The sequence below is a fragment of the Trichosurus vulpecula genome, chromosome 2 (assembly GCF_011100635.1).
Source record: "Trichosurus vulpecula isolate mTriVul1 chromosome 2, mTriVul1.pri, whole genome shotgun sequence".
NCBI lineage: Eukaryota > Metazoa > Chordata > Mammalia > Diprotodontia > Phalangeridae > Trichosurus > Trichosurus vulpecula.
In genome coordinates this window covers 86899414-86910850 of record NC_050574.1, presented here as the reverse complement: position 1 = coordinate 86910850, position 11437 = coordinate 86899414, and the positions used below count along the sequence as shown (strand labels likewise).

The 11437-nt window shown below is 40.6% G+C and overlaps 1 protein-coding gene across 1 annotated transcript; it reads right to left on the bottom strand.

The window, feature by feature from the left end:
* Positions 1-259: 259 nt before the first annotated feature.
* Positions 260-1403, bottom strand: LOC118836068 (olfactory receptor 51G2-like). Its single transcript, XM_036743420.1, has one exon. The coding sequence runs from the start codon at positions 1401-1403 to the stop codon at positions 294-296; it is 1110 nt and encodes a 369-aa protein (XP_036599315.1). The 3' UTR covers positions 260-293.
* Between the last annotated feature and the right edge of the window lie 10034 nt (positions 1404-11437).

Genomic DNA, 11437 nt, shown 5'->3' with positions numbered 1-11437 from the left:
ATAAGTGATTATATAGAATTTTATAAATGACAGTCAATACCCATAAACAAGTAGTTCTAATTCCCAATCTGGCATTCTTTCTGCTACACCTCAGTAATTTTTGTTTTTAAACTCATCTGTCTTTCCAGCCTGACTGGGTATACCTAACTCTAGCTTATTCATTCCATCTTTCATTATCACCTACCAACTCCTTAATATTTGGATTGGCCACTTTGGACCACTTTCTTTAGGACTGGAATTGATTGGTTTTTTTCTTGCTTATTAACATTGAATCTAGCTCACATATACCCCCATCATACTGGAGCATCTCCAAAGACTAGACCAATGTCTGTTTCATCAGACTGGGAACTCTCCAAGGGTGGGGACTCCATTTGCATTATCCGAACAGAGTATCTCCGGGAGCAGGTAATTGAGGGAGACTTGTGTCCAGTGTTGATGGGATGAGGAGATGATGGCCACCTGGGGACTCCAGGCTGGTAGAAGCAGAACCTAAGCAGAGTCTTCCAGATGCACTGACACTTGATACTATAGATAACAGGGTTGAGAGCAGGTGGCACCAGGAGGTAGGTGTAAGCCACCAAGGCCAGAGGCAATGGACCATGACTCCCAAAACGATGCATAACTGAAAGTCCAATCATGGGCACAAAAAAGACTAGGACAGCAGCCACGTGGCTTACACAGGTACCTGCTGCCCGCATTCTCTCTCCCCATGACCCGAGGCCCAGAATCACTCTTGCTATAGGGATGTAGGAGAGAATGATGAGGACTGAGTCAATACCAGCTGTAGACAAGATAACAAAGAGACCATAGTGAACATTGATCTCAGTTTCATTACGTGCCAGCTTCATGATATCTGGGTGGAAACAGAAGGAGTGGGTAAGCTTCCGTTGATCATTATAAGTCAGCCTGAGCAACAAGAATGGTAGTGGTAGCAATGTGAGAGCTGAGCGGACCAGCACAGCCACTCCCACCCTTGCAACCACTCGGTGAGTTAAGAGAGCAGAATACCGCAGTGGACAGGCAATGGCAGCCCATCGGTCTACTGCCATGGCTAGCAGCACTGATGACTCTGCCACTGAGGCAACATGAATGAAAAACATTTGAGCCAAGCAGACATCAAAGGCCACCTGACTGATACCAAACCACAGCAATCCTAATGTAGTAGGCAGTGTGGTACCTGATAATGCCAGGTCAGTGACAGCAAGCATAGAGAGAAAACAATGCATGGGTTCACGGAGTGATGGATTCCGGGCCACTGCCACAAGGATGGCACCATTGCCTAGAGCAGCTGCAAGGTAGAGAAAGAAGAAGGGGATAGAGAGCCACTTGTGGATATCTTCTCTCCAGGGTATCCCAAGCAGGAGAAAGGCTGGCAGTTGGGACATTGTGTGGTTGGATGACATGACCTAGTGTCTGAGGATGGTGGTACTCCATGCAGAGTAGGTGAGGGTGGTCCAAGCTGTGTGTGTATGTGTGTGTGTGTGTGTGTGTGTGTGTATGTGTGTGTGTGTAGAGGGGGGTGTCTATTTAGTACTCAGCTATGAAGGCCCTTAGGGTAAATTCTACATGTAGTTATGAGTTCAGTGACCAGCTGAGTATTCAAATGTGAAACCGGACAATGCCAATCTGTCTATTGCTGAACTATAGGACACCTGAAAGCCTCTGACACCAGTGTCGAGCCAGGGAGGATTGTTCTACTGATAACAAAGTAGAGTTTGAAAGTGTAGCCAATGAGGAAAATCTTGGGTGTCAAGGTAGTCAAGATGTTTTCTTGATATATTATGATGACTTTGCTGTAGCGGAGGATGACACCTAGGGAAAAGAAAGACAGTATTAGCTCAAAATGGTTGCTTATTTAATATGATCATAGGATTAAGTCACTGCAGAGAGACCTGATTTCATACTGTTCTGAAGTTTTCAGTGTTTTCACGTGTATTATCTTATTTGTTCTTCAAAACATCTTTTTAAATATGAAGATTTAATTAATTTCTATTTAATAATGAAAGTAGAAACCTAAGAAGTTAAGTGATTATATAGAATTTTATAATTATATATTCATATATAAATATATAATAAAATACTATATATTTTATAATGGTCTGTCACTCACCCAATGAACATTTATTAAGTATCTACTATTTGTCAGACTCTGTGCTGAGTGATAGGGATACAAAGAAGTCAAAAGATAATCCCTGGTCTTAAGGAGCTCATAGTCTAGTTCAATACACAATTAAATACATTTTCTTCTGTAGTACAATTGACAGATTTTCATTCCACTTCCAACTGAAGAATCCCTGTGATCGGAAATATGCTGCTTCCTACAATAGCCCATTATAGCTAAGTCTAACAAAGTAAATTAATTTACATTTACCTAACTCATTCATGTCTCTTGGGGTTATAGAAAATCTTGCTATGGATCTAATCTTTGAGATTCTCATGACCCATGCCTTTGCACTGAGATTACTCAGTGACAGCCCCTAAATCTTCTGGGGTCACCCAATTTCCAGGTACTTCAGGCTGTATTCTTGTTTCTCAAGTCACAATAGCCTCTTGACATTGTTGTGTCCAAGAAATATCCCCTATTCAGAACTTTTCCCTTCTCTCATTATAGCTTCCCCATCCTATGTTAGATCAGGTTTTCAGTGCAATCTAAGGTGACCCCTTGCTAAAAAAATCATGCAGATACACTAACAAGAAGGGGCTAGATCTCAGAATTACAAAGCCCTTTGTTGCTCTAAATCCATAATACTGTGATTCTCTTCTATAAAATAACATAATTGGAAAAAATCTCAGGGCTCATATAGTCAAACTTATACCAAAAGAAAAATCCTTTCTACAATATAGTCCAAAGTGGCAATCTAGACTTTTCTTGAAGATGTCTAGTGAGAAGGAGACCAATATCTTTTGAGGCATCCAATTCCACTTATGGTTAGCTTTTATTTTTAGAACTAGATCTAACTTCAAATCATTGTTATTAGCTTTACCTTCAAGGGCCAGGAAATACATGCCTAACTCCTCTTTCATGTTATGCCTTTCAGTCACTTGAAGAAGACCAGCTATGGGATTCTTTCTTAAGTATTCTTTCCTTCGAGTTAAACATTTTAAGTCCCTTCAACTGATCTCTGCATTCCACGACCTAGAGGCAGCTGGTCGTCTCCTTCACCATCCTTTTGGATGGGTACCAGCTTGGCAATGTCCTTTCTAAAATGTAGGACCCAGAACTGAATGTAACATTCCTTATCTGGGCTGCTTAGGTCAGAGGATCGTGAGACTTTTATCTCTCATGTTCAGATATTATGTCTGTTAATTGAAGCCAAGTTTGCAATAGCTATTTTGACTTGCAATGTGGTTCTTTTGATTTATGAATTTCAGTCATCTAGTCAGTTATTTAATATTTATTAAGTGGCTACTATATGACATTGTGGTAATGTGTTGGTAAGCAAAATGGGCTCTTAGCACTCAGTTCAACCAAGTGCCCTTGAAGAGTTTGACTTTTGTTTCCTTTGATTAATTCAGTGTATTTCATTGAGTCTTACTAGGTGCTAAGCCCCAGGCCTAAACCCCTATTAGGTGCTAAGTATATGTGGGTCTGAAGCTCCCAGGGTACTAAGGGGAGGTGCTAACTCAAGAGCCAATCATAGGAGCCTAAGCTCTGGTCATTCAGATGATGTTTGATGATGTCTGAAACAGTATAAGGAGAGAAGACAGAGTTATTTGCTCGGGGCTCTCACTCTTGGTGGCATGCTGATGTGGAGACTCCGGGCAGCTATAGCAAAGAGCCCTCCAGCTTGTAAACCCAGATGTTGGGACTTTGTTAAACTCTGGTAACTATGTATTGGGATTTGAATCAGACAAGGTCTGTCTGTCAATGTTTGTAATTTTTTTGTATTTGTTCCGAAGTTCAGGGTGCTGGCTTTTTCCCCTGAACTAAGTGAATGGTCTTTGTGTACTGAATTAAAGTAAACTTGTTAACCCCTTAACGTCACTTTCCTTAGTAAAGCAGATCAAAAGAACCTGGGCTTTGGCAGCATGCTGGCAGTGTTCTTGTTGTTGGGCTTGTGTTGGTCTTTCACCCCCACAACAGCTGCTAGCCGGATTGTTGAAATAGCTAAGTGCTAGGGATACAAATAAAGGCAAAAGACAATCCCTGCCCTCAAGGAAATTACAGTCCACTGAAACTCCAAGATTTTTTTCACATGATTGCTATCTAGCCACTTCTGCTCCATCTCTTACTTAGAAGTTATGATAGAAATTAGAAAAAAAATATTTTGAGCATGAGAGGTCAAAAGATACCCTGAGAGACTAAGCTAGTGTGATCATCTTTAGCTGGGAGGGTCTAGAAAAGAATCATGAAGGAGTATAGTCTTGAGCTAGATCTTGAAGTTCAGGAAGGTTGTTAGTGGGTGGAGATGTTTGACTTACTCTTCTGACAGCCTTCATCAGAAGCAGAGGAAGCAAATCTGTTGGATCTCTGGATATAGAACTAAAGAAATGGAAGTACTGACTTGGTGTCTGGTGTGAACTAGAACTCAGAAGGATTGCTCCTTACCCTGGTGTCTGCTATTTTGTGCTGTTAGGGATGTCAGACTACTTCTGGCTTCAGCAAACCTGTTTTGGAGCAGGGTGAGTGGATGCAGTAGCCAGTCATGGCAAGGAAACTGTCTCCCATATAGGGAGCTAAGTGGTCCACTGACCCTGGAGTCAAGAAAAGTCAAGTCCTGCTTCAGACACTTACTAGTTGTGTCGCCTTAGATAAGTTGTTTAACATATGGTTTCCTCAGATTCTTCATCTGAAAAGTAGGGATAGCATCTATCTACCTCCCAGGATTTGAGTTGTTATGAGGATAAGAGGAGATATTTGTGAGGTGTTTCGCAAAACCATAATCAAATATATAAATGCAAATTATTATTATCATTTATTTCTCTTTCTTCTTGACCTTGAGCGTGGCTGTTCCTTGAAGCAGCATATCTCTCTTCTCATTCTTGCCACCATTCTGTCAAATCCTTGAGGCTCTTAGCATAGTGCTTCAGAAGAGCACTATGTTAGTAATTCCCAGACTTGGGATTTTGACTTTGAACTTAACAACTCCATTTCCAGCACTCTTTGTAATATGCCACATTGCCTCTCTATAGTTCACTATATCTTTCCTCATTTCCTATTAAGGTTCCACCTCTCTCTCTGGGATGACAGATAATGGTTTAGCCAGTGAGGGTAAGTAGCATGTTATGAATAAGGAATTAGGAAGAGTAAGTCCCATCTAAGGGCTCTGATGTTGAGACAGTTGAGAAAATATCAAGGAAGCTGTCCTGGAGGTCATTTTTAAAGTTGTTCTCCTTTTCTGTCTGGTAGTGTTTCTTTACTGTCTGTAAATGAGTTCCTCAGGCAGGTGAAGCACCTTATGTCAAAGGAGGCAGGAAGATGGAAATAGTATTGAAAGACTTTTTGTTTGTTTTACAGCTGAGGAAGGGGTCACAAAGGAAAAGTTATTTAGGTGCAATTTTGTGAAGGGGTTTAGGTTGACACTCCCATTTCTAGATTGAGGTGACATGGTAGATAGAGTGCTGGACCTAAAATCAAGGAAGACCTGAGTTCGAATCTATCCTTAGGCACTTATTATCTTTGTGACCCTCAGTAAGTTATTTAACCTGTTTCTACTTCAGCTTCCTCATATAGAAAATCGGGATAAAATAGCACCTTTCTCTTAGAATTTTTGTGAAGATAAAATGAGATTATATTTATAAAGTGCTTTGCAAACCTTCAAATGCTATATAAATGCTAGCCACTATTATTCTAGACTGCTTTTAAGATTTACATGACACAAGTGAGTATGTACTTGATGTATTTTTTCCAGGTGATACATGAGGGTGCTACAGTAGCCCACATCGACTCCTGACTTTCCCTTCCTAAGCTTACAGAGTTATATGCTATCACTTCACCATTAACTAGCAAGAGTCTCACTAATCTGCACAAGGTAAGCGCTCACATGAAGGACATTCTCAAGGTATCTCTGAAGAATTTTAGTGTCTACTGGGAGATATGGGAAACACTGGCACAGGACCATGCAGCATGGTGTGCCGGCATAGAAGAAGGTGCTGTACTGAATGAGCAAAGCAGAATCGTAGAAGCACAAAGGAAAAACACAAGTTACACAAATCCATGGCTACTTCCACTCTAAATGTGCTGAGAGACCCCTTGTGTCTGATCTGTGGTAGTGCCTTCTAACTTGATCAGCCACAGCCAAACGTACTGTACCCAAATACCAATATTATGACGTTATTGGTCTTTGAAAATGAAGGAAGAACAGCGGCAGTAATGCTGCAAGAGCATGTAGATAATAATTTTGCCCACCAGGGGTTGCTCTAATCCTGCTCCCAGACTTGGCCAGACAAGGAAGAACCCTTTGACTTGTATGTAAAAGATTGTGTTTCTACACACGCACAGGCATGGAAACAGTCTAAGCAGCCAGCTTCAATGTGTGCAATAGGCAATATTGGATGACTCATATTGTGAATGGATCTAAGATTTCATACAAAATTATTGGTTAGAATTATTTTAAAAAATAGGAAGTCTTTTCTGACTCTACTTTTCCTTCTAGTGCCTTTGCTTTGTTGATTATTTCCAATTTATCCTGTATATAGCTTGTATATACATGGTTGTTTCATGTTGTTTCCTGATTGGATCACAAGATCCTTGAGGATAGGGATGTCCTTTGACCTTTCTTTGTATCTCTTCCACTTAGCACAGTACCTGGCATATGGTAGATGCTAAATAAATGTTTATTGACTGTCTACAAATTTATAACTCTAGAATCCTATCCCTTACTCTCTGGGAAATTTCCTAGCTTCATTTCTACCCCTCTATAGTGATATTATTCAGCCAATCAAATCTTCTGTTGCCATATCATTTACCAGGTATAATAAAATTGCAAAGACATAGTGAAATGCTCTCTTTGGGGGCACAATTGTCTCCTCAGTCTCCTTCCCTCAACCACTAGTTGTGCAAAGAGAATAAAAGTGGTAATGTTGCTCCAGGGCCAAGTTCTATGTCCTAGATCAGAACCGAAAGCAATGAGGCAGGGTAGCCTCCCAGGGCTCAGTAGGTCTTCTGTTCTTTTTGTTTGTTTGTTTGTTTTGTTTTGTTTTTGGAGGGGAGAAGGCAGGGCAGTTAGGATTAAGTGACTTGCCCAAGGTCACATGGCTAGTGTGCTAAGTGTCTGAGGTCGGATTTAAACTCAGGTCCTCTTGACTCCAGGGTTGGTGCTCTACTCACTGCGCCACCTAGCGCCCAGGTCTTCTGTTCTTTACAGATAATAAGCTTTTCAGAAGCTGCTCTGGTTCTCAGTCCACTCTAAGTTCTGCTCATTAGCCCTGACTGACTTCTGATCCAATCCAGTTGCCTTATTTCCCATCTTGGTGGTGTCAGCAGGCTTCTATCTTTGTTTAGTAGCATTTGAGTAAGAACAAAGAAGACTGATGGTAGGAGTAATACCATTTCACAAGTAGTGATCTGACATAGGATAAGATGGTAGAAGAGAGTGGAGAGTTGGACTGGTTCATTAAGTGTATTAGATTGGGATGGGAGAAAAGTATACTCAGAGCAAGGATGATGACTTAGGAACATATGGAGGGGTGGAATCTTTGGAGGTTGAAGTGAAGATGAAGAAAAGGGTTCGAGGTAGTAAGGTATAGGGAGAACTAGAATGATAAAATACTTTGATTGGATAAAGGATTTTGAGTCCTTAGACATGGAAGAACACTTGTAAGTGATAACAAGAACAAATTTCTAATTATGCCTGGGTATAGACGAGGTGCAGTGGAAGACTTGGAAATGGAGTTAGAGAAATAGGCCATGGGAGTTGAATATATTGAAGAACAGGGTCATTTAGATTATTTGAAGGTACACCAACACAAGAGTAGCAATTGGGCTAGGAAAAAAAAAAAACTGAGATAGGCAGTTCATTGAGAAAGAAGAGAATATGTCTTAGAGTCGGTAAATAATGTCCAACAGGATATGGATTAGGTGATAAATTAGGGTGAGGTAAACCTCAAAGGAGGAGAGGTTACTGAACACTCAAGGTAGAGGAAGAGTCTAGAATTAGTGATAAGGAATAAGTAGTATCCTGCTTCCCCTATGGTGACCAGTGAGTTGAGATTGAGGGAGAGGGAGCGTAGTCTGAAAGAAGCTGCAATATGTACTGGAAAAGCCAGGGATGACATGTCATCTCCATTTGTGTCAGAAGATGAAAGGAGCAAGAGAGAAAGAGGTCTAAAATGAAAGATGTTAATTATAGATTAGGAGTGGGAGGTGTGAGAATGCTTAGAGTGAGATATGGAGGAGGTAGGGTTGAAGGGGATGGAAATGAGGGAATACATAGTAAGTATTATGGAGGGGAATAAAATTTTTGGCAGTGTGAGTTTCAATATCACTAGGATAGAAAGATTCAGAAGGGGTGAGATGATGTTAATTATTGTGCAATGAGTGGAGGCAGGTCCATGGATGAAGACAGGTGAAAAGATAGCTCAATTCCTCCCCCAGGCTCAGATCCTCAGTATCTCAATATAGACCTTAGCTTCCTAGCCTTTGGGAAGGAGTACTGTTGTATCCTGGCAACTATCTAATGGCAAATACAAATGGAGCTTGTTGATGTTGTGTCTTGGGGTGCCTCCAAATATTCTTCAAGAAAGAAGAGGACGGTGCCCAGAATAGAACTCCTGTCTAGGGGATAGGATATGAATTATGGCTTCACCAAGGAGATTGAAAGGGAGTGATGGTTAGTAAAAGAACAACCCAGAGGCAGTAGCCAATGCAAGTACCGATGGATGACAGTATCTAGGAGGAGAATGTGGTCATCAGGGTCAAATACTTCAGAGATCTAGGATAAGGACTAAGAAAACACCCAAGTCATTTATTACTAAGCTACCAGGCAGTTAGTCACCCAGTTTGTTTCCATTTCCCTATATGGCAAGGAAGAAAATAATGAATCTCAAGGGCAAATGGGAGGAAGGGAAAATCATCTCCGAAAGTATGTCCAAAACTTTCGTTTAACCTCTCGCCCTTTAAAGGATGACTTTGCTTAATACCAGGGAAGGGAAGATGGTTAATGCCCAGTAAGGGGAGGTAGAGAGATTATCATCAGCATCTGCTCACAATTCCCTCTCTTTAAATTATGATTGTTTGCACAATAATTTTATAGTACCATCCCACTTTACCAAAGAGGAAAATGAATCTCAGAGAGGTTAAAAGACTTGCCTACAGTCACGCAATCAGTAAATAGCCAGTTGAAGATTTAAATTCAAGTCTGGTTCTCTGTTTTTACTGTATCAGGCTATGTCCTATTAAAATAGCCTTGCTATGAAGATGTACCTTGTGGAATTTTTTTCTTTTGCAAAGAAGAAGCCCATGTACTCTTCCTATATGAGAATTCTCATTTTTGTCTCTCGTTCTCCCTGTAGCTAGGCTGGGTTAGCTACATCCCTGCTGTGTATGGGATCTGGCTTCTCAGCAGCCTCTGTGAGTCACAGTGAAAACTGAGGCCTAACCTGGTCCTCTGAGATCACTCAGCCAACATAAACATGGCTGAGATTCAGGCCTGGACTTTCACTGTCCTTGTTCCCTAGAGGCACTGCTTCACTGGGAAAAATTTCCCTCACAGAAATAAGTACCTGTTTGGCTCTCATGACCCCACAGGCCCAGCATAACTGGGACCAAAGTCCTCTGGGCTGGCTCAATTACAGCAACTCCCAAGAGGTCCCCTCCTCCAGGAAGACTTTCTGGAACACAGAACAAATCCCTGAGATCTTTACCCATCTTGTGAGACAGTGGGTTCACCATTCCTGGTGGTGCTCAATTGCATGTTGCATGACCATTTATTAAGGGGGTTGTAGAAGAGTTCTTGGGGTGTGACTGGATACTTTCTCTTCAGCCCCTTCCAGCTCTGAGACTTTGTCACTATGCTTCTCCAAAGAGAACTATTTTCTCAAAGAACATTATTTGGAAGAAAAAGTTTGCAGCATTAAAATATCTCCCTAAAGAATATGTAGTCTCTTCCTAGTTGATAAATGGTCAAAAGATATGAACAGGCAGTTTTTGGATGAAGAAATTATGGCTACATATAGTTGTATCAGTAATTAAGGTGGGACTTTTTTACTGTTTTCTCTTTTGGAGAACTTATTTAATCAAGTGCCCTTGGTGAGTCTGGCCTTTGTTTCTTTGATAAAATCAGGAGCTGATGACCTGCTTACCTCAAGGGAAAGCCTAGTTTACATGGGTTTGAGTCACAGGTTTGTGAGGCTTTTAGGTAATATGGGTTTGAGTAGCATGTTGTGATGCCCTTTGATGCTGAAGAGGGTATATAAACTAAGAGGTTGGTGTTTTTACTGGGGTGGGGCCCTCACTCACTGGAAGGGTGGCATATGACTCTGGGCAAGCCGTTGTAACTGCCCCCCCTAACCTTTGCAAACCCAGACCCATTGGTTCTTTGGTAACTACGAATTCTGATTTGGTCTGTTTATATTGTCTCTGTTTGTAATTTGCTTGTATTTGCTCTGAAGTTCAGGTTGCTGGCTTTTGCTCCTGAACTAAGTGAGTTTACATATGTATGTTTGATTAAAGTGAGATTGTTAACCCCTTAAAGTTACTTTCCTTAGTAAAGCAGATCAAAAGAACCTGTGCTGGCAGCTCTTGTTGTTGGGCATGTTGGGTCTTATACATTAACAGCTGCTGCTAGCCGAATTGTTATTACAATAGTCATATGAAAAAATGCTTTAAATCATTATTGCTTAGAGAAATACAAATAAAAATAATTTTGAGCTATTATCTCACTTATCAGATTGGCTAAAATGATAAAAGGGGAAAATGACAAATGTTAGAGGGAATGGGAGAATTGGGACACTAATTACACTGTTGGTGGAACTGTGAACTGATCCAAACATATTGAAGAACAATCTAGAATTATTCTCAAAGAGTTATAAAACTGCTTATACCCTTTGACCCAGCAATACCACTATTAGATCGGTTTCCTAAGGTGATCATGGAAAAAGGAAAAGAACTTATACGTTCTAAAATATTTATAGCAGCTATGTTTGTGGTGGCAATGAATTGAATTTGAAGGGATGCCAATCATTTGGTTAAGGGCTAAAAAGCTGTGGTATAGGATTGTAATAAAATACTACTATGCTGCATACTACATTATGGAAATGCTTGTTTTATTCTATAAGCTAAAAAATAAATAAATAAATGAATACAACACGGAAAGACCTGAATGAAAAAATAAAGAGTGAAGTGAGCAGAACCAAGAGAACATTGTATGCAGTCATAGCAATATTGTTCAAAGAATACCTATGAACAACTATGCTATTATGAGAATTGTAAATATTTAAGTCAACTACAAAGGACCCATGAAGGAAGATGCTATCCACCCCCAGAGGAAGACATGAT

Excerpts from the sequence above, each read along its gene's own strand:
- LOC118836068 (XM_036743420.1), bottom strand. The coding sequence starts at position 1,403 with ATGTCATCCAACCACACAATGTCCCAACTGCCAGCCTTTCTCCTGCTT.